At 46.8% G+C, this 27001-nt stretch overlaps 1 protein-coding gene across 1 annotated transcript in view; it reads left to right on the top strand.

Moving 5' to 3' along the window:
• Nucleotides 1-27001, top strand: part of PANX1 (pannexin 1) — a 47573-nt gene that overhangs the window by 6260 nt on the left and 14312 nt on the right. Inside the window, exon 2 of the mRNA XM_084895412.1 lies at nt 17058-17197. Within this exon, the coding sequence (XP_084751538.1) occupies nt 17058-17197 (140 nt within the window). The remainder of the gene's footprint in view (nt 1-17057; nt 17198-27001) is intronic.

Genomic DNA, 27001 nt, shown 5'->3' with positions numbered 1-27001 from the left:
AATTCTTCTAAGAACTCCCCTAGTAAAGTACATATAGGTTCTTTCAAAATGTCTACTATTACAAATGAAGCTTGTGTGTGTGTGTGTGTGTGTGTGTGTAAATTTTTGTAAATGTTCTCTCCTCCCAGCATTGAAAGGGAGAAAGGGAGAGAGCATTATCATTTTCCCGAAGGATAAAATCATCTTCAAGGATAGTTTGCATTCCTGAGACCCTATTTTAAGTAAGTAGGAAAAATGCTGCCTTGTGTACCCACCACCTCTCACTCCTGCTAAAGGCCACTCTATCAGAAGATTGGAGGAGGTGTTTGGATGTGCTCCTGGTTTTAAGAAAGCAAAATTGCAACTTTCGGTGGATTCCCTGATGTGTTCCCAGAGTACACTGTAAATTTCCTTCCTGACACTGAAGTTGCAGTTAAGTAATTATTTGTATTAATAGAGGCCCAATGCATGAAGATTTGTGCAAGAATGGGCCTACCTTCCCCTGGCTGCCGGCACACCTTCGCTCTGGCCTGGAGCCACCTTTCCGGCTTCCCATGCTGCCTAGAGGCCTAAAGTGGCTGGAGCGGTGTGGAACACCTGCATCCCCACCTTGCCCCTGGCTACTTGGCACCTGCGTATGCAAACTAACCTGCCATCTTTGTTGGGTTAGTTTACATACTCATGCCTGATTGGCTGGTGTGTGTCACGAAAGTACGGTCAATTTGTATCTTACTCTTTTATTAGTGTAGATTTGTTGAATAGTGTTTCCCCACCAGACTGTACTTTAATTAGGGACACCTGTTCTCTATTGGGCTCACTGCTCTGTCCATAGCATTTAGCAGAAAACTGATACACAGTAGACATTCAGTAGAGGGTGTAAATGAAAAGAATTATCAGGAGTGTCAGCATTTTGGGATTATCTATAAGGAGTGATTAATAGAGCAAGGTATATGAATTTGATAGATAATAGCAAGCACTTAGTAATGATGAGATCAATTAAAAAATATATTAGAACTTACCCAATAGCATTTGTTCTGTTTTAGTACATATTGTTTCCTGACTTTAAAAGACCCAATGAGCCTGGCTGTTGTGGTTTAGTGTTTGAGCATGAGGTCACAGGAGGTCACAGTTCGATTCCCAATGGGGCATGCAGGAGGCAGCCACTCAATGATTCTCTCTCATCATTGATGTTCATTCTATCTCTCTCTTCCTTCCTCTCTCTGAAATAAAATTATAAAAATACCTTAAAAGTGAATTACAAGATCCATCTATATATATAAAAGCCCAAGCGACTGTTACAACTGAATGACCGGTTGGCCAGTTGCTATGATGTGCACTGACCACCAGGGAACAAATGTTCAACACAGGAGCTGCCCCCTGGTAGTTAGTGCACTCCCACAGCCGCTCCCCCCTGCTGGCCGGCCAGCCCCCCCACTTGGCCCCGATTGGGGGGGGAATGAAGGGGGCTGCTAGCCAACCTCCTGGGGTCTCTCCCCCCTGCCAGCCAGCCTCCCGATAGGCCTTGATCACCCCTCAGGCCAAGAGACCCCACCCGTGCATGAATTCATGCACTGGGCTTCTAGTATTTAATGATTTACTTCTCCCCTTTTCTGTCATCCCACCCCACCATCTCAAGAAAAAAGAAAGAAAAGAAAATGAGGCTGTGGAAAATATTCTATTATTTCAAAATAGTTGGAATTCCCATATGCAGCAAAAACCGAACATACGTCTCCGAACCTTTGCAGAAGCTAGGTTTGAATTAGTGACATCCTTTCAAAAAACCATGCTAACTCCATCCTTCTCTGCAGATTGCATCCTTGGACTACTTTCTTCTCAAACCTCTGACTGAGGCAGTAAGACTCTGGAGAAGGGGAGGCAGTTTGGGAGCACTGAGTCTGGTGAAGCGAGGTGGGCACACAGTTGTTACTGGGTTACTGAGGGCAGCAGAGCGACTTTCCCAGATACTTTTAATGTCTGTGTCTTTGTGGTCAAGATCAGACAGTAAGAAGAAATTAAATTAAATCCTTGCTTTTTTATTTTTTTTTTGACATACCCAATTTTGGTCTCTTCCTCAGAGGTAACTACTGTGTGTGTGTGTGTGTGTGTGTGTGTGTGTGTGTGTGTGTGTTTCCTTTTACATTGCTCTATGTTCCTAAGGAAAAATTTGATTCTCTTAGCGTTTACCATTATTAAATTTTTAACAAAAATTCTGCTATGCATTAAACATATGCAATTTGTTCATTTGCTGTAATATGTCCTGGAGGTATTTTCATGTCAGTGTGTATAAATCTGCCTCATTTCGTTGAGATGTGGCATCATCTTCCAGAGTCTGACTGTGGAGAATTCCGCTAAAGGAAATGAAGGTTCTTTTCACTTCTTCTCACTGCAGACATGGTTCAGTGAGCATCCCCGGACGTGCTTCCTCATTCAGAATGAAGCCTCGGATGTGGTTTCTTGAAGAAACAGAACAGGATTGGCATTACAGGGACCTGTTAGGCAGGGAGAAGAGTAAATGGTATAAAGCAAGCATGTCAAACTTGTGGCCCGCGGGCCGCATGCCTCATGTATTTAGCCTGTGTTAGCTTTTGAGTTTGACATGTTTGGTATACAGAGATTGGAGAGATGGGCAGGGGTCTGGTCCCGGAGGGCCCTGTGGGATTTGGATTGTAGAATTTATATAGAGCAGTTAGAGGGCTTCTGGCTATAATGTGACATGATCAGATATGCATTTTAAAATCTCACCCCAGATACTTTGACACTGGATTGGAGATGTGGGGAAGTTAGGTAGGGGTTATTGCAGTTAATTTCAGACTTATTAACTCTGTGCACTTTGAGGACAGGACTATCATATATATCTTGGTCTCCACCATGGTACTTCATATGGGTCAAGTATTTCATCAAAGCTAATCAGGAGCTGTTGTGGGGATGCCTGACTGTCCCAGGATGCTCGGGCTGACTTCGGAAGGACCCGAGCTGGTCACGTTCAGCAGCTCTTCCCCGGGGCTCTATGGACACCGCCGAAGCCTGGCCCGGCACAGTGGACGCTGAGGAAGAAGGCTTTGTCTGGCGGGAATGAGCCAGGTCCAGGGTAGGAGCCAGCCGGGGGTGGAGGGTAGGGTGTGTCCTCACAGTTGGCTCTCATCACCTGGCAGAGCAGGAAGCCCTGTCTGGTGAGGGGCTGGGCAAAGCTGCAGCTCTGGGGGGCTGACCTGGGCCCTGGAGGTTGGACAGCCAAAGGGCTGGACCAGAGGGAAATGTTGCTACTCACCTCTGCACTTAGGCAGACATTCCTAATGCCTTCCTCCCCCTCCTTAGGACCAGATTAACAGCTACTCTGTGTGTGTGTGTGTGTGTGTGTGTGTGTGTGTGTGTGTGTGTCTGTAAGACTTTTTTAGAGAATTTTTAGGTTCACAGCAAAACTGATTTGCCATGTAATCCCTGCCCCCACACATGCATAGCCTTCTCATGATCAACATCACCTGCCAGAGTCGTACACTCTGTGGGTTTGGAGAAAAGTATAATGACATGTATCCATCATTATGGTGTCAGAGTATTTTCACTGCCCTGAGGGTCCCCTGTGCTCTGTCTATTGACACAACCCTGGAGGGGGTGCCTGGTCTGTTAGAGTCACGGCCAGCCCGGCCCCCAGTTCAGCACTGCAGTCTCTGCAGGTCATCAGGACCAGGGCTGCAAGGATTGCAGTCCCAGGGACATTAAACCGCAGCTCCCCTGTCCCCAGTTCACCTCCACCCTGCCCTGCCAGACTGTCCTTGCCTTTATTATAGAATCCAGTCTGGACTTCCCAGCATGTTGTCCCAGGGTGTCCTTTATCTGATTCCTCGCTGGACTCTGTTCCAGGCACGAAGTCTGCTCCCTTCACAGCATGCTGTCACTCTAAAGTTCCAAGCCTTTATTTGTGCTGTTTGCCTCTCTTGGGATTTTTCCTCCCTTTGAATATGAACATCCGCCCTGGCTTAGCCATTACTCTGGATAATTTTTTTGTCCATAACATTAGTGATTCGTTTCTTGGCTTCCACTGGACTGTAAGCTCTTAGAGGATAGGGACCCTGCCTTCTTTCTCTTGAATCCCCCATTTCCCACGTGGTATCCTGGACATAGGAGGTGCCCAGTGAATGCTTTTGGGGTTGAGTTCAACACCACTGAGTTCTGAGTGTGTTAGGGAGGATATCTGTGCTTTTTTTGGTACCATAATAGAGAGAAAAAAAACAGAGTCCTTGGGGAGGCAGGGTCCTTGGGTCCCTCTGCTAAGCTGCTGGCACAGTGGCCCTGTGGCCTTAAATACCAGCTTTTTTTTTTTTTTTTAGGTTATGCATTTGTCACGTGAAACCCTTGATGGTCTCTTTAGAATGTCTTTGTGTTTGCATGGCCAGGCTAAATAATGGTGACAGTCATTGGAAGTTCATTTCACTTTATTGGAGTCACTCATCATCGATTCAGTACTGAATTTAGATGGTCAAGGCCTCCTACAAAATAGGGTTTCTTTGCTGCAGAAACTACAAAAGCTAGTTGTTAGAAGTGTCAAAGAAAGAACGTCCAGCCTAAGAAAAAGTCTTATAATAAGAGTTTGTTTGAGCCAAAATGATGATAGTTGCTGAGAAGCAAATTCTCAATTGAATGAGAAAATGCTCTCGAGAATGGCAGTTTTATAGCTTATTTTATACATTTTAACCAAAGGAGGAGAGGTAAGGGGGACAATACATGGAATCCATTGGTGATGCACGAGTATTAGGGAAATGAGAGAAAGCAAAGAGGGGAATTCTCTGAGACTGAATAAAAAGTAAAATGGAAAAACATACTTCTTTGATAGTGGTGAGTATGGGATAGTTAATGGTTAATATTTACAGCACAGAGATGGTATTTAGGCAATAAGATAACAAGGAAGGTGGGAGACTGTGCCTTTGGGATCTGGAGAAGGAGATTGCTCTGACATTTCAAAGGTATATTATTTTAAATGCAAAAGGACAGTAGGTCAATTAAGATAAAGACATGCTCAATTAAGATAAAGATTGACCTTTGTTACGGAAGATACTGGCCTATGTCGTGACTACCTGCCATTAGTGGCATTTAGTTGGTGATTTTTATGTTGAGACCATCCTGTGTGGTTACTTTCAGTCTCTGTGTTTGTAGCACCCACCGTTCAGGCCTCTCCTGAGTTTGTGGGCTTTAGCATGTGGCCCCTTTTTGTTCACAAAAGGCATCTTTGAGGGAAAGATGATACAAAAGAGCTTAACAAAGTTGGGTCTAGTTTCAGGCTGTGGCCCCATTGAATCTAAGATCCTAGTTATCCAAGGCCCACTGTATATTCAAGAGTTGTAGAAGATATAATAAGACAAGTAAACCAGTAAGTGCAGGTGAAATTGAAATAATTATAAGTGCACTACAAAAATAACACGGGCCCTAGCTGGTTTGCTCAGTGGATAGAGCCTGCAGACTGAAGATTTGATTCCAGCCAAGAACACCTGCCTGGGTTGCAGGCTCGATCCCTTGTGCAGGAGGCAGCCGATCAATTATTCTCTTTCATCATTGATGTTTCTATCTCTCTCTCTCCCTCCTTTCCTCTCTAAAGTCAATTAAAAATATATATATTTATAAAAAGAAAAAGAAAATAATATGGGAGCCCTGTTTCATGTGGCTCAGTTGGTTGGATTGTCATCCTTACTCCAAAAGGTCCAGTTCCCAATCAGGGTACATAGCAAGTTGCAAGTTTGCTCCCCAGTTGGGGTGTATGGGGGAGGCAACCAATAGATGTTTATTTTTCATATTCATGTTTGTTTCCCTCCCTCCTTCTATCCCTCCCTCCCTTTTTCTCTCTCTAAAATCAATAGAAACATATAATCAGGTGAGGATTTTTTTTAAAAAGAAAGAAAATAATACAGGATGTGACAAAAGAACCATATATCTTTGTATTTCCAATGCTCATCATGGTATCTGTCACATAGAAATAAAAATAATAGCTACCCTAGCTGGCTTGGCTCAGTGGATAGAGTGTTGGTCTGCGGACTGAAGGGTCCTGGGTTCAATTCCTGTCAAGGGTATATGTCAGCGTTGCTTGTTCCCCAGTAGGAGGCATGCAGGAGGCTGCCAGTTGATGATTCTCTCTCTTTGTTGATGTTTCTCTCCCTCTCCCTTCCTCTCTGAAATCAATAAAATATATATATATATATATATTTTAAAAAAATTAATTAATTAAAAAAATAATGATCGAGTTCTGATTGAGTTCTTACTATGTGCTGACACTATGGCCAACATTTCTTTTAATCCTTACAGGAATTCTGTGAAGTTTACAAATTAGAAAATTAGGTTCAAAGAGGCTAAGTAACTTGCTAGCAAGTGAAAGGGAAAACTCAGTGCCTATTGGCTAGCAAGTGAAAGGGAAAACTCAGTGCCTATTGGCTATAATGAGATCTTTTAAAAACAATATTCAGGAATAAAAACTCCAGAGCCTCTGTTTATAGATTTACCTAATTTTTTTTTTACTTTAGGCTAAAATTCCTTCCCCATATCTAACTGGACTTTTATATTATGTTTCTCTGTCAGTGAAGATCACCTGGACAGTAATTTCTTCTAAGCCTTTTTATACTTAAACATGTCTGTTAAGTTGCCCCTTGGCATTAGATGATCTGTTCCTTTAATTTTTTTTCTTAAGATGCCCTCCTCCCTCTTTGCCTGGGGCAACATCCAATATCTCACCTTCATTTTGGGATGGTGCCCAGCTTCCCCCTGCCCTCTTACAAAGCAGAAATTTAGACCAGTGGTGGAAGTATGACCAAGGACCTATTTCCCGGCTCTCACATGTCAGATTTTGCTGTGACATTTTTGATGATGTAGTTTATTCTTTCTGGTCCTTTACTTCATGGGTCCAGCCTCTGCCCCTACTGGGTGAACTAACTCCATGTCTGCAGTTCTGGCCACCCTGCCAACAGTCTGTCTGCCTCCACACAAAGCAGCACTAGGTGCTCTGGGTTAGGCCTTCACACACCAGCCATGGAACACATGGGCTGCTCTTGTTGGCTCTGGTTTTTGATGACACTTTTATGAATGTCAACTTTGGGCCTAGAGCTCAGTACCAGGCTTCTGGGGAGATTGAGGCTGGCCTTCTCCTGCTGCTTCGTGTTACTGACAGGCCTTGCATTCCACAGTGCCTGCCTTTCTCCACTCCGCCCTGCCCCATGCCCTGGGCACTCATTCCCAGGGCATCAGCACATTGGGGAAAGTGTAGGGCCACACTCGTGAGATGGTATCCCGCCTATACGAAATATCATCTGTCCGCCTTTGGATGTTAATCTCTCTGAACCTCTATTTCCTCATCTGACAAATGGGACTAAATATGACGACTGATGCCCCTACGGGTTCTTTTAGTGGACTGAGTGAAAGCATCTTAGTAATTCCTACCCAGTCATAGTAGTTAGTAAATGACATGTGTTCTCCTCCAGCAGGGGATTCTGTGACGGGACGTAGCTTCTGTTATCCGCACACAGGGCAGGGATGGGGAACATCTGGCCCTTGGGCCATATAAAGACCTTGAAATCATTTGGTCTGGCCCTGCCAAGGCATTGGGGGTGACTTCCTTAAATGTTTGACCAAATATAGCGGGCTAATTTTTAAGCTGATAATGTTGTGTGGCCCACAAATTATGTTATAAATATCTAAATGGCCCTTGGCAGAAAAGAGGTTCCCCACCCCTGACATAGGGGAATACCAGTATAATGTGGGAATCACAGATTCTCCTATGCCTTTTTTCCCCCAGCATGTGAGTGATTTGCGCCACCAACTTAGGGGATCTGGATGAAGCAAGCTGCAGAGGAGTGTGGCAGGCACACAGTGCCTTTCACCCCAGGCTCTTCCTCTTGGCTCTGTTTGGTCATGTCCCCTGTTTCGGAAGTGCTCTCTCGTCTTTCTGCATTTTTTTATTTTTTGTGTGCCTTACACAGCAGCTCCTACTTACCACACCCTTTATTCCACTAGGATGTTTTCATCAGGATTGTTGCTGTTAGTGTTCTAGGTTCAAAATCTACAGAAGGGGAGGAGGGGACATTAAAAATTTTAAACTACTAAAAATCTTCAGAGATTTTGAGTGATAGGCCCTAATCCTATAATATCCACAAATTTTGTTAATTTTAGTGATTCTCCAGAATACTACATTAAAAAAAAACCCCACATAAATAGCATTATAGTAGAGTTATTTGTATTGATTTCTTTTCTATCTTCTGTCTGACGTTTTGCATTCATCTTTATTTCATGGGACCAGAGTCTTTGGCCTGGACCCGGCTAGGACAGAGAGGTGATGGAAGAAACTTCAGACAGACGTGTGCTGTGACTGTTTCTTCCCACTATCCCTCACCTGGACAAGTACAATAGGTTCCCAACTGTTCTCTGCTTCTATTCTTAATCCATAGGGCCAGTTATTGACATAACATCCAGTGTGAACCTTTTATTTATTTTATTTTATTAACAGGCTAAATCCACTTTATATTGGATTGGAATTAAAAGTTTCATTATAAACACACACACACACACACACACTGATTTCCTAGCTGTGTCTTCTGAAAGGGCCTGGGAACTGTAATCATGAGTGCATCCAGCATCTTGGCTTTAAACTTTTATTACCCACTAAAAGGAACCGAGGGCTCCTTGGAGAAATGGCGAATGGCAGGGCTGGGGCAGGGAGACTGCAAGAGAAGCCCGGAACATCTTGTGCCAGGAAGTGTGGGTGAGAGGGGCCTATCAGAGGGACACAGGGGATGTACTTTGATACAGTGTGAGCGTCCAGATGCACAGCAGTAATGGATTATAACACAATGAAAAACAAGAGACTGAGACTCCATATTGATACTAAAGAACAATTGTAGGGGAGGGGAAGTTCCTCCTTAGAGTAAAACTAGAGGCCTGGTGCACACACGGGTAGGGTCCCTAGGCCTGGCAAGTAATCAGAGCTGACCTATGGGGTGATTGGGGGACCCCTGCTGGCACCAGTCTTGGCTGGCCTGGCACCACCTGCTCACTGCTCCCTTTCCCCCCAACTCCCCGGCCACTGCTGCTGGTCGTCTCCCTCTGTGAGGCAACCAGTGGGGTGATCGGGGAGTTGCCAGGGCGCTGCTGGCACCCGCCTTGGCTGGCCTGGGGCCTGTGGGTTGGGGGCAGCTCTTGCATTGAGTGTCTGCCCCCTGGTGGTCAGTGTGCATCATAGCAACCAGTCAGTCCGCCATTTGGTCGATTTGCATATTAGGCTTTCATTATATAGTATGCCAACTAATAAATGTAGAGGGAAGGATAAAGTTGGAAAATCTTCATTTTGCAACCACAGTTGAAGTATTTGATTCCCTGCTGAGTGGGAGTTTGTTGGGGGACGGAATAGTTACACAGTCTCAGAGGGTCTCTCTGTAGAGCACTTACTTCACAGGGAAAAGTCGCATTTTACAGCAGAGACCCGGCAGGCAGTACCAAAACCAAGTGGTCATCATAGGTGACATCACCAGTCTTGGTGATGGGGGCTCCAGGTGTCCTGCCAAGGACCCACATTCTCCCCTGGGGCTCCCGCAGAAATACGGAACTTGGGCTGAAGTGTAGAGAAACAATCAGACCGACACCAGCACTGGGCCCGGGGAGAATGACAGAAAAACTGGAACCCGTCCAGAATTAGGTGACAAAGAGACATGGCACCGAAATGTGGAGGATGGCACAGGCTTGGATTCTTATGCCAGAAAGGGGGGGAGGGGGGGATAGTTACTTCAAAAGATAGTAGGGGGGAAATATGAATATAGATTGTTTCTAATTTTGTGATTGCATTGGGTCATAGAAGAGAATGTCTTGTTCTTAGCAATACATACACACTCCCAGAGTTAAGGGTTATGATCTTTGCAACTTTCAAGTGGTTCAGAAAAAGAAAAGAATGTGTATAGTACATATGATATGCATCGAGAGAGGACATGTGGCAGAAGGTTGATAGTGGTTGAATCTAAATCCAGAGTGTATGGCACTTCATTGAAATAGTTTGTTTGTTTTTTAATGATACTGTGTTTTATGCAGGTTTACAACTTTTATTTATTTTCTCTTTTCGTTTTAATGAGATATAATTGACATATAACATTGTATAAGTTTAAAGTGTACAGCATAATGATTTGACCTATGTATTAATTGTGAAATGATTGCCACTATAACTTTAGTTAACTTTGTCACCTCATCTATTTATATAAAAGCCTAAGCTAACAGAACGTCAGAACGGCCCAAATGACTGGTCGCTATGACGCTCATAGACCACCAGGGGAAGATGCTCGATTCAGGAGCTGCTCCCTGGTGGTCAGTGCGCTCTCACAGCCAACCTCCTGTGGCTAGCCAACCTTCCCTGGTCCCTCCCCGCACCAGCCAACCTCCTGCAGACCCTTCCCCCTGTCCAGCAGGATCCAGTTGGCAGCCAGCAGCCAGAAGAAAGGCCCCATCTGGTGTCTGGCAGGAAGACAGAGCTGGCTGGGGGGGATGGCCTGCAAGAGAAAAGGCTCTGCTGGCAGCCAGAAGACCCCAATCAGCCCTGATCACCAGCTAGGCCTAGGGACCCCATCCATGCACAAATTTTGTGCACCAGGCCACTAGTATGGTTATAATTTTTGTGTGTGTGAGGAGAACTTTAAAAATCTACTCTCTTAGCAGCTTTCAAATATACAACCTATTGTTGTTAACTTACAGCCACCATGCTGTACCTTACATCCCCACAATTTACTTTCCTTAGAGCCAGAAGTTTGTGACTTTTGACCACCTTCACTCATTCCTTCACCCTCCACCTCCCACCTCTGGCAGCCACCAATCCGTACCCTGTTTCTAAGGGTTCTGTCTTATATATAAGTGAGATCATGCACTGTTTGTTTTCCTCTGTCTGCCTTATTTCACTTACCATAATGCCCTCCTCATCCATCTGTGTTTACACAAATGGCAGATTTCCTCTTTTTTTATAGTTGCATAGCATTATAATATTCTTGTAATGTTTTTGTAGGTCTGAAAAAAAAATCAAAATAACATGTTTTAAAAAGAGATGAGGTAACTACAGCAAAATGTGCATAGTGTTTTAAACTCCCAGGTATCTGTTATATTATTTTCTGTATGTTTGAGTTAGTTCATCTCAGAGGACAACCTTTTTAAAAATAAGATAATATTTAGATACACCGAGTAATTTTTTGCATGTTTAGTAGAACATTGAGGTTTTATATGCCTTTCTTCCTCTGGTACCCAAGCTATGAAAATTGTATTCACTGGGCAGCTGGCTAGGTTTTACATTGGGTTTATGCAAGTTCTTCTTCTGTGTGGGTTAGACTCAGGCATGCTAAGGGACTGGGCTCTCCACTACAGGAAAGAAACCCTCAAACCGCTCCTGAGTTCTCTCTTCTCTCCTTCTTGAAATAATCCGGCTTCGTGGTTTCTTGGGGCTGTGGTCTCAGTCCAACTTCCTTTTTGCTTCCCCCTCTTGCACTTAACAGGCCATATACTATTATATTGTTTATACCATCCTTCTTGACTTCATTAAGGGAGCCTTGTAGGTTCCATCTGAGCTACCAGCTTGGTGGCATGTTCCCTGTGGTCATATATCCCAGACCAGGTGGTCGGTTAGTGCGGGCTTATATTCCCTCCTCATTAGTGAGAGCAGTGTGCACTCTGCACACTAGATAAATGGGCCTTTACCTAGTGTGTTAGACCCAGAGGGGAAGACAGTTCTGAAATGCTGAGCAGTTATGTGTTGCTCCGTACAATGTGCGGTGGGTAGAGACTACTTGGAACTTGTTTAGAAGTTTACATTTGGAGATGTCCATCTTAGCAAAGGAGCAGGTGTTAGCCCTGCTGGTTGGCTTCTCTTTAAAAGTCAGGCTTAGCTGTGGACACAAGAGATCTGGTGAGTCAATTTGGTTTAAAGGAAAAGAAGACCAACCATCATTTCAATTCAGTGTTGTTTTGTTTGGGCTACAGAGAGTACTTATATTTTTGTGCCGGTTTAAAACTCATGTGTGCCTTGGGGTCAGTTCTTGCAAAAACAAAGGCAGTAATGGACAGTTTGGAACTTCCAGGATATATTTAGTTGCTTGTGTTTAAAAGCTGGTCTGGGTGGAAGTCTGATTGGGAAGTAAAAGGGGAGAAATTTGGCTCTTTTTTTTTCTTTTCAATGCAAAGATCTTATTGGCTTTATTGAACAATTCATGAATCAGACAGCATCCATCTAGTAAATAGAAAGGTGTTTCTTGGCTCTTTTTTAAGAAAGAGGAGATTTTATGAGACTCTTAGAATTTTGCTGCAGAGTTTATGATAGCTGGGAGCTGGGAGTATTTGGCAAGGTAGGGACCTTTGGGGCAGACCCTTTGGGTCATCCGGTTTTACCATGTTGGGGTCAAAGGTACTTGAAACAGACCCAAGCCTGTTTTGTCCTGAGAATGCACTGTTCTGTGTTTAAGCTTTGAGCACTACCCATCTCTTTTTCTGTTCTGCACATTCATGGTCCTGTTTACATGATTGTTCTCATTGAACTTGAGAGTGTGTAATAATATTCAGTTTTGGTGGGTTTTTTTGTTTGTTTGTTTGTTTGTTTTGTTTTGACAACCTTAAAATGAGCCAGAATTTTTAACTTCTGTTCTTTCTAGGTTGTATTATGTTCTAAATAAATAAATAAGTGTGTGTGTGTGTGTGTGTGTGTGTGTGTGTGTGGTATATGGTGTGTGAATATAATTTATATTACTTTACTGAATTTAAATAGAATATTTGTTTTGCAAAATAAAAATATTTTGTACATTTTAAGAAGTTATATAGATAGTAATGATTATAATTGATATCATCATTATTATACTCTATTTTTACTTTGTACTTCAGAACAGCAATCCCAAGATCTATTGTCCCCCTAAAAGAAACTCTCCTGTCTCCTCCTTTCTCTATCTGCCGTCTCTGACTCAACCTTTGTCAACAACCTGTGCTCCATGTCTCCTCTCTCTTGTGTCTGGAAGGTGAAGACAGACACCCAGGTTGATACCCAGCTCTACAACCTGCTTGCCACGTGATCCTATGCCTCACTTTTCTCATCTTTAAAATGGGGCTAAAAGTACACACAAGGGCACAAGGGATAGGTCCCTGAGCTTGCCTTCTCCTGCCTCTTCACTCTGTCCAATGTATCGCTTATTTCAGCTTCAAATCTCTCCTATTTGAAGGGTCCCCTAAAGTTCTCCCAGCCGATTAACTAGATCCTTCTATTTGTGTTTTTATTTTTTGTTAAACTTGTGGTTTTGATGAGTTCTCTTAATTCCTCAAGAGGCCGGAGTCCTGTGCCACCTCACAGTTGTATGTAGCATTATAAATGCAGAAGCAAATACCGGGAACATGCTCACACGGCACCCTGGGAGTGGGTGTTTGTCAGGGAACACGGGGGGCTTTCTCAGAACTTACAGCCCCTCCGATGGGCGTCAGGGATGCATAAGAGTGAAATGAAAGCCTGTTCGAGAGAGCGGGACTTAGCTAACTAGGCCAAAGTCCCTCTTTCCGAGGCTGGGCTGGGAACAGAGAGGGCCTTGCACAAGCTGCGTGGGTGTCGTTGAGAAACCACTGGGCAGGCTTGCCCTTCTGGCTCTGTTCCTGTGCTCTCGGGTTCTCTACCAGCTGCTCCAGGTGTAAGCTGCCTGGGCTGCCACTCAGGGAGAAGGTGTGACCCTCGCCTGGGTGCCGTAGGCTCTGAGCTGAGTCCAAGGAGAGGGGCAGGGAGGACGTCTGTGGTCGGGTTACTTGGCGGCGGCTGTTGTCGCTGCTTCCACAGTGCCCATGAACACATGTTTCCTCCTTGTGGTCTTTCATAATATCTGGCCAGACACACTCGCTGCATGCTTGCTCTACATTATGAGGGCAGTGCATGTCTCCCTGAAGCTCCCTGCTAGGAACCAGTGCTCATGCAGCCAACACACAGCAGGGTGGAGGCAGAGTGTGGCACTCGGGCCCTCAGGCCAGAGGATCACTGTGGGTCAGGCTATCAAGCAGGGTTACTTGAACATTGAGACAGACTTTATATTAGTACTTTGAAATGTCTAAAATAACGGATAGATGTTATGTATATGATATTGCAGTGTGGGGGCGGGGGGGCAGAGAGATTGATTCTCTGTCAACCCTACCAGCCAAGAGTTGAGATCTTACTAGAGGAGATGAGACATAACTGCATGTTGATACAGCATGGTTGAAGGTGATTATCTGCATGTCTCTGATGGCTTTAAAGTAAGGTGACCAGACGTCCTGCTTTTGGCGGGACAGTCCCTATTTTTAACAATTTGTTCCGCGTCCTGCGGCGTTTTAAAACAGTCCCGATTTTTGCCGAAACCAGTTTGGCTCAGTGGTAGAGCGTCAGTCTACAGACTGAAGGGTCCCAGGTTCAATTCTGGTCAGGGGCATGTACGTTGGTTGCGGGCACATCCCCAGTAGGGGGTGTGCAAGAGGCAGCTGGTTGATGTTTCTCTCTCATCGTTTCTAGCTCTCTCTCTCTCTCCCTTCCTCTCTGTAAAAAATCAATGAAATATATTTAAAACAGTCCCGATTTTTGAAAAATCGGGACTGTTTTAAAACGCTGTGGGACAAATTGTTAAAAATCAGGACTGTCCCGCCAAAAGCGGGACGTCTGGTCACCTTACTTTAAAGGGCTCTGGGAACTCATTGGGGAAGGAGCTTCATGGTGAAGGTGACCATCTAAGGTGGGTTTTGAAGGTGAGCCATGGAGGTGGATGTGGAGGGGCACTGACTTAAACAAGTATTGGAGAGAGGGCCCAAGGTAGAGGAAATACTGTGAGGAAAGGCTCAGCGTTAGGAACGAATGAGGCCTGTGTAAGCCGCAGCAATAATAGGGTTTGATTGGAGCATTTGTTTGGATTTATACGCTGTGCAAAGGAGAACCGGTGAAAACAGTTGAGCCAAGGGAATGTCAGGATTAGAACTGAGCTTTAGGACTGAATAATTCAGGGAGAAACTGGAAGCTTTCCTAATGGGAAGGTTACTAGGTAAAATATAAGACACCTGTGCACCTTTCAATATTATTTTGAAAAGTGGGATAAAGGATGTGGGAGTACATTTGGAGATGGATCAGGAGGGTCCAGGACCCAAGCGGTCTAGATTGTTTGGATGGAAGTTTGGCTTGGGATCTGAGCAGAGCTTTTGCCAGGTTCATAGAGCTGGAGACAAAAATTGAAATTGGGACCTGCCTTAGATGGAAGGACACTGTTCAACACCCATGTATAACAGGAAGATTCCTCTGTGCCTCTGTCATCATGCTCAGGATGTCTTGGTGGGCGGGACCACACGGGAAGCATCTGACAAAGTCCTGCTGATGGGAGAGCAGTGTGACATTAGCCCCATGGTCCTGTGCTGTCCTGACTTGTAAAATGTAAGAACTCACTTTTAACAGGATGACAAAGTTGGAAGGGACCTTGAAATACCTTACCTACCCCCAACTCCTATGTAAGCCGTTCCTAGCAGGTATTATAGGCATGTTCTGGTGGCACCTGACTCTTCACGATGACCTCCATGGGCTCTTCCTGAGGGGTCCTTTCTAGATGCCCGTGGACGTAAAGGCACCGGTGAAGGAGAAGGGATGTCAGGACCTTGCCCATTGCGCCTTCCGCCACCACAAGAATCTATTCTCTGGACAACATCCCCAGCACTGCCCTCTCCTGTCACAGCTATAAAGGCCACCCCCTCCCCAGGGAAAGACGACCCTTCGAGGCTTCTTGTGCCCTGGGGAGTAGGGAAATCAGTTCAGTGTCTTCTTACCATCCATGTCCCCTGTCTTTAGGGAGGGAGGAGGGAAAGGTGGGCATGCCCCCGCGTTTAAAGCTGTAACAGAATATACTAGCTACTTCCGGTAGAAGAGTATCATGCTTATGAAGCCACTACTGGGAACCAGGCCCTGTGCTAAGAAGGCAGACGTTAATGCCATTGCTTTTTTGGAGATCCTCGGCTTTGGGAAGGTTCGGTGACCCGAGGTCACGCAGCTGTGAGTGGCAGAGTTAGGTTTCGGTGCAGCTAACACCAGCGCCCGGCTTCTGACACTTCCTCTCATGCTGCACAGGATGTGGACGGGAGTGTGCCTGCTCTGGGCCTCAGCAGCTGGTCCCTGTGACACACCCAGGAGCCCACGTGTGGCTGAGGGGACAGGGAAGTGGGGCTGGGCTAGGCGCTGCCAGGAGAGGCTCAGTGCCAGGTGCTCTGCCTGCGGTCAAGGAGGGGAGGACACAGCCTCAGCCCTGCACCCCAAAAGTCCAGGCCAATTTCCCACATGGCCTGTGTGAGTCAGGGGCTCTCGGGGAGCATGCAGCTTCTTCAGGTAGTAGGTAGTGGCAGTATTTGCAGAGTGATGCCGTCCCAGTTTGCAGAGGAGAAGACTGAGCTCTGAGAAGAGCAAGGTAACAGCCAGCAGGACCCATCTCTCTGGATTCCCCATCCAGCACCCATCTCCCTGCCTGGAGGCTTGCCTTCCAAATGTAAACACTTGGGCTGCAGTTTCAGCCTGCGCCTGTTTTGTTAAAGGAGATGGAAAACTGCTGATTTGTCATCAGGCAAACGATTGCCAAATGTTCCATCAAATGTTCCCTTCCTCAGGCTAAAAGGTCTTTGTTTCTTTGTTCCAAGAGGCCTTCCTTCCTAGTCTGCTTGTCTCCTCTGACTCTCCTCTTCCCTGCCCCGACCGGACCCTATAGTCCCCTTCCTTTCTCTCATTCTTCACCCCAAAGGGAACCAACTCTGTGCAGGTTTCCTCCGTACATTTTCGGCTCTGGTTCTTTTCCTGCTCACTTTTTCTTTTTATGGTGGTTTTGTTTCTTTCAAGAGTCTTTCCCCACCAGAGCCCAAGCTGCTGTCATGACAGTGTTGGCCCCCCAAAACTCTCCAATATTCAGCTTTACCACACACGTGGGCGTTTGGTTCGGCTCTGCCCTTACACCTGCGTGGTGCTCCCGGACTTAGCTCACACCTGAAAACCGGAGGCAGCGGGGAGAGGTGGGCGGGGTGGGCAGGGACCAGACCCTGGACTAACATTCACCTGGGTACCATCTGTTTCTGCTTCTCAGGTTCACAGATCAGCTGCTTCTCCCCGAGTTCTTTCTCCTGGCGGCAGGCTGCCTTCGTGGATTCTTACTGTTGGGCTGCCGTTCAGCAGACGGGCTCCTTGCAGGGCGACCCCGGAATCCTCGCCCTGTGCCTGCACAAGGTAATGGGGACTTTCTCACAGGCCACCCGTTTGCTGTATGTGGGAACTGAGGCCCAGGGAGGCTGTGCCATCCCTTGCCGCCCAGATTCATACGGCCAACCAAGGCTTAACTCCGATTGTACAACCGTAGCACTTTAACATCCAAAGGAGCCCCCGAGGAGCATGGTCCAGCCCCTTCATTTAGCAGATGGGGAAACGGAGGCACTTTTTGCATTGTAGCTCCACCACGGCAGGCACCTCATGCATGCTCGTCACCTTTCTATCCTTAATGCCCGCCTGAGTGCCTGGCCCGTAGTGGCCTCTGAGGACATTCTGAACGCCTGAAGGAGCATTGTTAGATCGCGGCAGAGGAGACCCAAACAAAGCTGTGGGACCAACAGAGAGTTCATTTGCTTCTAGCCAGCGCGTGACTGAGCACCGAGGCGCCCGGGGATGACTCCCTCCGGGCGTGTGGACTACAGCACAGCTTTTGGAATAGGTTCCTTTGCTTTCTGAGGGACACAGACACTGCAAGAAGGGGAGACGCTGCATAGGCAACACCTGTGTCCTATAGGGAAGAGTTACAGCCCTGGAGCTCGCTGGTAGAGGTGGGAGGGAGCCCAGGGAGGGAGCAAAGAGGCTTTATGGTCTTCCCTGCATTTATGCATTTATGCTTTGCTTTAGCCTGTCGTTGTCTTCTACCACTGGTTCTTTGTTCCAGGGTGAACACAGATAGAACGTGTTTGTGTGTGTGTCTTTTCCTCCACTGAGGGAAGTGAGGTAGGTTAGCTTCGGAAAAGGCAAAGGATGAAGTCTCTTTGACTCTCTCCCGCCTTGGCCTGCTGCCAAACACAGTCAGCAATTACTTTTGTGTACAAAGAGTAATTTCAGTCCTTGGCTGTGACTCAGGCCTGCTCCCCTCATGTTTATTGATTGCGTGCCATTAGCACAGTGATGCCCTACAGTGACTCTCTTCTTTGGGGTTGGGCTTTTTCCCCCCCTCTTTGACTTTCTCGCCTTAGCGTTGCTTGGGTTCTCATCCATTTTGCATGACTTTACAGCCAGGGCACGAAATAATAAGGCTCTTCAGGACGAAAGGGCACAGTTCCAGAAATGGAACAACTTTGCGTGCAAATCTAAATCCGTGCTGTTGTAGTTGTAAATCCATTTGTGATAATGTTCTTATGAGAATAGAAAGTTGTATTTCGTCGCCAGGCTGGGCCAAGTAGGATCCACAGAAGGGGATTGTATAGCATGGGATTGTCCTTACGTCAGATGGGTTAGAGATTGCAAAACTTTCAGAGCAGGAGGAAAGCTAAAGATTTGATCCAACTGCATTTTACACAGAAGGATAAGGGCCCCTGGAAAGGCCAAGCCTAGGAGCCACAGGACGAGTTTCTGGCTGAGACTAGAATCGGGTCTCTGGGCTCCCATTGCTCCTGCAGGGTGGGAGGGGCGATCTTACAGAGCAGTGTGGTAGGCAAGCCTTAGGTTTTGAGTATGAGTGAGGATTAAGGAGCTCTCTTCTGGCTGTGGAGGTCTAGATAGTTTGGATGGAAGCTTGGCTTGGGATCTGAGCAGAGCTCTTGCCAGGTTCATAGAGCTGGAGATGAAAATTGAAATTGGGACCTGCTTTAGTTGGAAGGACACTATCCAACACTCAAGGCTTGAAAGGCCATTGCTGAAGAGAAGTGATCATCCAAAATGAAACCAGCCCTCAGAGGGACTAGAGCCCTGGTGTGAGTGATGTCAGTACCAACGGAATGAGTGAGATACGAGATTGTCAGGGTCCTCCCAGCCTACCTGCCATCCAGAAGCAAAAATAAACCAATCTCTCTGGAAGAGGGGGTCCCTTCTCAGATGTTTGCACCAGTTTTTCCACATGTAATGTTCAGCACTCAATTAAAAATAAGCAGGGTGTAAGAAAGTCAAGAGAAAATCCAGATCTAGGAAAAGACCCACAGGAGTTCCAGATAATAGTCATTATCAGACACACACTTGAAAATAATCATTAATATAATGTTCAAAGAATCAAGATACTATGGAGAATTTCCCAGGGAAATGGAAGTTATCAAACTGAAAACAGTAAGGGGCAGGGAGTTGATGCTTGCTAACATTGGCGGAGGGCCTGCCGTATACATTCTGGTATATTTGCTATCAGAGAACCACACATGACGTGGGCCCTTCCTCCAGGAACTCACTGTTTGGGGGGGGGGGGGAACATGTGAAGAAGATACTGAAGATACTGAGAAGGAATAAACAGAAAGCTGGATGAAAAAAGGAGAGTGTGGTTGAATGCCACGAAGAGAACAGTGCACTAAAGGTGGAACAGAACTTACTGGATTTGGTGAAATCATTAGTCATCCCAACAGGAGTGATTTTAGTGGAGAAGTGGGTGCCGGATGGCAGTGGGTGAGTGGGAGGTGAGGAAAGATGACAGTAATAGACAGTTTCTTCAGATGTGTTTTCACTTTTAGGAAAATCTCTGTCCTAGAAAGGAAAGCCACAAACTCGATGGTAAATGGAGGGTTTGGGGTCTAGGAAGTTTGGTTTGGTTTCACTGTGAGAGAGTTTTGAACTTACTGAAATGATAGAAATAAGAAGGCATAGGGGAAAAAAGGATGGCAGGCACTGCCTGGGGAAGGCACATGTCACCTTCTGGGAGAGGAGAAGGCATTGGTTTATTCTATTGGGGAGCAGTGGGGCCTTGATCTGCTTTGGAGGGTCAGGCTGGGTTATACGGAATCTTTGAAAACTACATACATGTATAGACTACAGGGTGGGGGACAGTGGGAGCGATTGCAGGTCCTTGAGCAGGGTGAGCATGGTGTTTCCAGGAGTTAATCCTCAGTGAGGGTTTGCTGGAGAGAACAGAGGCAGGGAGAGCGCCACTTGGTAGTCAGAGGGTTTTGATCAGAAAATGGAGAGGAAGGGACGTCATTATTTCTGAGAAGGCAAAGAACAAACACTCAAAGAGCAGCACATTGTGTTTTATTGCCGGTGCAGTGTTTCCCAAAGTGTGGTATGCGTACCCCCAGGGGTACAGGAAGAGTTTGGTGAGGGTACACGTTGCACCGGAGTCTGGTGGGGATATGCACTGCACCGTGCTTAGCTGTGCCTAATTCTACGTTCTCAGGAGTATGAGGGGTACTCAGCGTTATGAAAATTATAGAAGGGGTACACATACGTCAAAAGTTTGGGAAACACTGGGTTAGAGGATTGCACTAGGGGCTTAATCACAAGGAACAACAACAGCCTGCAATTATTGGAATCGAGAGTCTAGGCCAGTGGTCAGCAAACTCATTAGTCAACACTACAAGGATTGTCAACGGTGATCAGATGCTTAGAATAGAGATCAGCAAACTTTGCCCTGAAGGGTTAGAGGGCACATTTTTTCATCATTGCCAGATGTGGTCACTATTGCCGTTACTCGGCTCTGCTGAGGTGGAGGACATGTGCATAATTGGTTGTGGCTGGATCTGGCTCTAGGGCAGCGGAGCTGGTCCCCTGGGCTCAGGTGGTTGGTAGCAGCAGGGCTGGTGGGTAGGAGGCAGAGCTGGGGCATCACAGAAGGTGGAGCCAACAAGATGTCCTGACTGGACTGGGAAGAAGAAGGAAAGATTAGGGTCAAGGACCTGGCATGACCGAGCTGTTAGGTTCTGGGAAAAGGTGACCATTTGCTACACTGAAGAAGTCTGAGGAAGGAGAAGTTTTAGGAGGAAAACCAAGTAATTCTGCTTGAACACATGAAATCACAGATACTTGATGGCCCAGGTGGCAGTGGGCTAGGGTTCGGGAGATCCAAGGGTAGGTGGAGGCATGAATACAGGATGGGGCAAAAGTAGTAGGTTTACACTTGTTTGTATGGAAACTAATACAATAACACACACACACACACACACACACACACACACACACACACACAATATGCAAATTAGCAGGGCTTCACGACCGCTCAGGAGGAGCTGCGCACGCACGCACGCACACACGCACGCACGCACGAACGCAGATGGGTGGGAGGGGACTGCGTGTTGCCCCCAGCCCAAGAGACACACACACACACCAGGGGTGGGGGTGTGCTCCGAGCTGGGCCCTGGGGCGCAGCACAGAGCTTGCCCCTGGGTATGCCCCCACCCCAGCAGACGCCCCCACCGAAGCGACACACACCCCAGGGGTGGAGACATACTCTGAGTGGCTCGGCATGGCTCAGAGCACGCCCTCAGTGGGTGGCAGCAGCGGCTGGAGCAAAGCAGCCCTGGTCCCACATGCAGCTGCAGCAAAGCAGCCTGGGTCCCAGGTGCCTGGCAGCAGCTGGAGCAAAGCAGCCCAGGTCCTGGGTGCTGGAGGGAAACCGGTGCCGGCAGCCAAGGAAAGGAAGGCCTATTCATGCACGAATATCTGTGCATTGGGCCTCTCGTTAAAAAATAATAATACAAGAATAAGCTGTTTTGTGTGCTCATAATTATGAACCTACCTTTGTCCCACCCTGTATAGCGGTTGACGGAGGATAGATGGGATTTAAAGCTGTGGGAGTGGGTGGGGTTGGCTAGGGAGTGAAGTCTGGGGGGTGCTCCAGCTTTGGAGGTGGTGGAGTAGGAGGCGTTGGCAGGGGAGAGAGACCTGGGGATCATGGGGAAAATGAGAAGGGTGTGCTGTGCAAATGAAAGACTGATGTCCTTTATCAGTATATCAGGTATCTGTTGTCCCTACTTTCAGTTCTTTTGAGTAGATACCCAGACGTGGGGCTGCTGGCTTCTTTTTCAAGCTCAGGAAACTTTTCCTGTTGGTTTTCTTTAGCCCTGCCCACATTCAGTGAACTCGTGTCTGTGAGGATGATTGGGGTCACCTCATCCAGGCCCTCACTTCACAGAAGGGATGCTGAGGACCATGGCAGTTGATGCCTTGTCCAAGGTCCCATGGCCTCCTTAAGATTTCAGATGTTTCTCACACGTGTGTGGCTTCAGATGTCTGCACTCTAACCTGTGGGTGGAAGTTCCCAGCTGGACACGAAGAGCCTTTCCAAGCAGAATTCTGTCCAGCAGCAGAGCCCACTGTTGACTGGGTGATCCTTAATTCAGGCTGGGCATGAAGCTGAGTGTCCTCTTCCCATATTTTCCCTCCTTACCCTTGCCGCACTTCCTTCATGTAGAATCCTGGCTCCCAGGATGTACTTGACACCCAGCTACATCGTCCACCTCCCCTCCCCCTCCACTTTGAAAGGAAATGGAAGCTCAGACATGAAAACATGCTCAGCTTCTGTCATCAGACCTACCAGATAAATGGAAGAGGCCCCTTCTCCTGACCAAATGCAGGACCCCTTTGTGCCCCACTTGTGTTCTAGATCTCCCCAATCTGAGTTTGAAGGAGCTCAGCCCCCATTCCTTTTTTTTTTTTTTCCTGCATGTTTTCTTCCCATCAACATTTCAGCACATTTCTTTCCACCAACCTTATCTTGCCCAGATCACCAACGACCTCCCTGTTGCTAAATTAATTCTCATAAGGGTTCATCCTCCTTGGCTTCGCTCTGACATCCAATTCTGTGGACCATGCCCACCTGCAGACGAAAGTCTCCCTGGCAGACTCTTTCTCTTCTGCCCATCCCTGAGAAGTTGGGGCTCCTCTGGGCTCTGTCCTAGGCTGCTTTCTTTTCTCCCGCTTCATCCTGTCCCTGGGTCACATCATCCCCCTGGTTTCAGTTTCCATGTGCCACAACACCGGGGCTTGATCTCTGACCAGCCTGCTCTCCTCAGCTCAGTCCACACTCTCAGAGTACCCTGAACTTGAACACTTGAAGGTCTGGCATGTGCATCAGCACTAGTTCAAGACTGAATTCACCTTCTCTTTTGGATCTGTAGTTTTCTAGAGGTCTCACCATTCACCCTGTGACCTCATCCAGAAATCAGAGCCATTTTGACTCTTTTTCCTCACCCGCCCACTTCCTGTCAGTCCCCGAGTCCCATCAGTTCTTATTTCTATAGTTCTTAAATCCTTCATCCTTCCGTCCACCTCTTTAAGGGTGGCCGGCCATCATCCCTCACCTTGCTTCATTTATTCCCGCCATTTCCACATAATCACAGGTGCTCTTTTTTGCCTGACTGACTGTCATCTCCCTAAAAAAAAAAAAAAAAAAAAAGCAGTAACAGCCCTTCAAGTCCCTACAAAATGACTCTATCGCTTTGAAAAAGCAAACCATTTTGTCTGTGTTCACTCTCCCTCTGGCCCCTGTGAACCATCCCAGCCTCACTTCTCGATGCAGCCTCACCACCCCGTGTGCTCCAGGCAACCTGACTTCCCTCAGGTCCCTGGTTTCTGTTCAGTCACACCCTGCTCCAGGACTCTTCCCCTGGCCACCCTCCCCCGCTCCCTGACCTGGGAAACTCCTAATGTATTGTTCTGATCGTGGCTTCAATGTCATTTCCACCTTGAACCTTCCTCTGAATCCCTTAGACTGAGGGCTGTTGCCAGTTCAAACTGCTTCCAGAGCCAGCGGGGAATGTCACATGCCCTGCCTAAGACAGAGCCTAAGAATGGGGTGCTGGCTAAGCAGAACGCCATTGTGGTTTGTGGTGCCTGGTTGTACATTCCCTGGGGTCACCCAGGGATATGGCAATTACTTAATTCTACTTAAGTGATGGTTTATTTCTAGGACTCGGTTCCATACAAGCAGATACCATGCTAGGACAGTGTGTAACTCATGGTGGGTGTGCAGAACACATCCATAGAGGGAAGGACACACGGAGGAAGGGGAGGAATGAGGGGCTCGTATGTCCTGTCCAGAAGCAGGTGTAGCTCTTTAGGAGCATCTGACTCTGGGTGAGAGGCACAGAGTTGATGTGGACACTTCTCAGTTCAGTTCTGATGCCAGGGTTAAAACCAGGAAACCCAAACTCCCCCCAAAGAAGTTACTCCATGTGATAATTCAGTGTGCTTGTCATCAGCATAGAGTTCATGGCAGTGGTATAATGAATACTGTAATTTCTCCCCCACGTGCTTCTTCCATTTCTCCTTTCCTTTCCGTTCTCCCTTCCTCTCCCATCTCTTGCTGGTGGCCTCTGGTACCCCCTGAGGGAAGTCTTTTGTGCAAATGTGGGTGCACTCAAGGACACCAGCAGGTGGCGCCGAAGGACTTTTTGATAACTGGCTTTTTGGGGCGCTCCGTTCTTTGTCAAGTTCATAATGTAGGCAACTGTTAGGCAAGATTTGTTTCTGAAACAGGAAAGCAAACTGAAAAAACAGAAGGGAAACAAAAACAAGAAAGTAAAATTAACAGATTTGTCAAATTTTTTTAGTTCTCTTTTTAAAAATATATATTTTATTGATTTTTTTTTTTTTTTTTTTTTTTAATAGAGAAGGGAGAGGGATAGTTAGAAACATCGATCCGTTGCCTCCTGCACACCTTCTACTGGGGATGTGCCCACAACAAGGTACATGCGCTTGACTGGAATCAAACCTGGCCAATGCTCTATCCATTGAACCAAACCGTTTAGGGCTCTTTTTAGTTCTCTTAAGTGGTTTTACAGAGACTTAGTTAGAGGGGTCCTCTGAGGATGCCAGACGAGAGGTTTCAAATCTGTGTGAAAATATAGGTTCCTGAGCTCCTCTAGATCACTGGATTGGAACTGACGGTAGGGGGTTAAGGCCAAGAGTATGGTTTTTATCCATTTTGGGGAGACTCCTGACACTGTTGGCCCAGCTTGGATTCCAATGTAGATACCACTCATCTACACCCATGTTTCCCAAACTCTGTGTGCATGTGAGTCACCTCTCTGGGCATGGGCCTATAAATGGAGGTCTTTGCTGAAATACAGACTCATATTCAGTAGGCCCGATGGGGCCTGCATTCTGTATTTCTAACAAGTTCCCAAGCAGTATTGAAATTGCTGGTCTGGGGATCACTCTCAAGAAGCAAGGGTGCAGACAGAGCAGGGCTTGGCAAATGATCACGTCCATGCTCCAGCCACATGCTCCAGCCACCTGCTTCTACACATAGTTTTACAGTCATGCTCATTCATTTGCTCATTGCCTGTGTAAGTTTGCACGCTGTGACAAAGTTGAATAGTTGCCACAGAGGCTGTGTGGCTCACAAGCATTTACTGTCTGGCCCTTTGCAGGAAAAAAATTTGTCCTCCCCTGATCTAGAGCTTAAAGCCCATCCAGTGGATCTATGGAAAGGGAACTCCCTGCTTCACAGGACAATTCATTTCACTTTTTTTTTTTTTAATCTTCATGTGAGGATATGTTTTCATTAACTTGAGAGAGAGAGGAAGGGAGAGAGAAAGAGACAGAAACATCTATGTGAGAAACACTGATCTGTTGCCTACTGTAGGCACCTCAAACAGAGCCCGAACCCACAACCTCGGTATGTGCTCTGACCGGGGAATCAAACCTGCAACCTTTTGGTGTAGGAGACAATACTCCAACCAATTGAGCCACCCGGCCAGGGCCATTCCATTTTCATACAGAGCTTAAGGAAGGTTTTTCCTTGCTTCCATTAACTGAGTTCTAGTCCTGTGGACAGGCGTCTTTTCCTTCTTACACACACCAATGCTGTGCTACCATCTCTTCCATGTTTCTCCTTATGTTAGGTCCACCCAGAATAACACTCTTGTCTTCCCTTGATTGCAAAGTGGAATGAGTGCACTAGCCTTTTTGGGTAACCGCTCACTCTTGACATCCATATTTGGGATTTTTTAAAAGTGGGGTACTGTCTAAACATCATAGAACCAAAAACAAATATCTTTTGCACATATTTTTATTTCACCTCCTCAGTACAATTTGTTTTTGGCTTATCTGTGAAAGATGAAACAGAGAGGGGGCCGGAGACCGGGATGCCAGGACATGGGCTTTATTGAAGAGAAGAGTACCCCTGCCGGCTGCTTTCCAGAGGAGAAAGAGAGTGAGAGCTGGGGTTCAGGCACCTTTTGAGGGGAGGAAAGAGAGGGGATGGGGCTTAGGGCACTCAGCACACGCTGATTGGTGGTCTCATGATTAGGGACCTAGGGACTTAGGAATCAGGGGCTTAGGGTATTTGGCAGGTGCTGATTGGTAGTTCGGTGCTCAGGAATGTCCATCAGTTGGAGAAAGGGAGGATCTATCAATCTGCTTCCTGCTTTCTAACAATTCCTTCACATCTCTTCAATTCTCTTGTTTCTGGCCCCTCAAATGGCAGGCTCTCAAATCTCTCTCTGGTCCTCCTTTTATCTCCTCCTCCTATACATTCTCCTTGGATGATCTCAGTCAGGCTCTTGGCTTCAACCATCTACAGGCTGCAGACCTTCTCTCTTTACTTTCAGTTATCTACGATGTGTGTCTACCAGGATGTTCCTGACTACAGGTATCTCACGTTCAGAACTTCTCATCGTAGGGTCTGCTTCCCGTCTCACCCTTTTTACTGTGAATCTGTTCCTCTGGTTTCTCCATTTTAACTAATGGTACCCCCACCACGCCCTTGGATAAGCTAGAAACCCAGAATTAGCCTCACTTCTTCCCCTTTTCATCCCTCACCACCAAGAGGGCACTGAAATGTATGCTTCCCCCTGCGTGTAGCTCTCAGACCCACCTTCCCTTCTCCCCACTGCTGCTGCCTCCGCCTCTGTTCAGTGCTTACCACTCTCCACCTCCGCGGCAGGAACCTCCTGCCGGGTCTCTCTCCTCTCCAGTGCTCTCCTGTCTCCACTGCTGGCTGGAATAGTCTTTGTACAATCAATTTTTATCACGACATCCACCACTGACTTCCCCCCATTGTGTGTATGGGAGGAAGCCGAGGGCTTCATAATTCAGTCCCTGCTTACCCTTTTGTGAGTTCCCAAAGACTGCCATACAAGA

This window comes from Pipistrellus hanaki (assembly GCF_964339955.1).
Source record: "Pipistrellus hanaki genome assembly, chromosome: 9".
NCBI lineage: Eukaryota > Metazoa > Chordata > Mammalia > Chiroptera > Vespertilionidae > Pipistrellus > Pipistrellus hanaki.
This window is presented reverse-complemented; position numbering and strand designations above follow the sequence as displayed.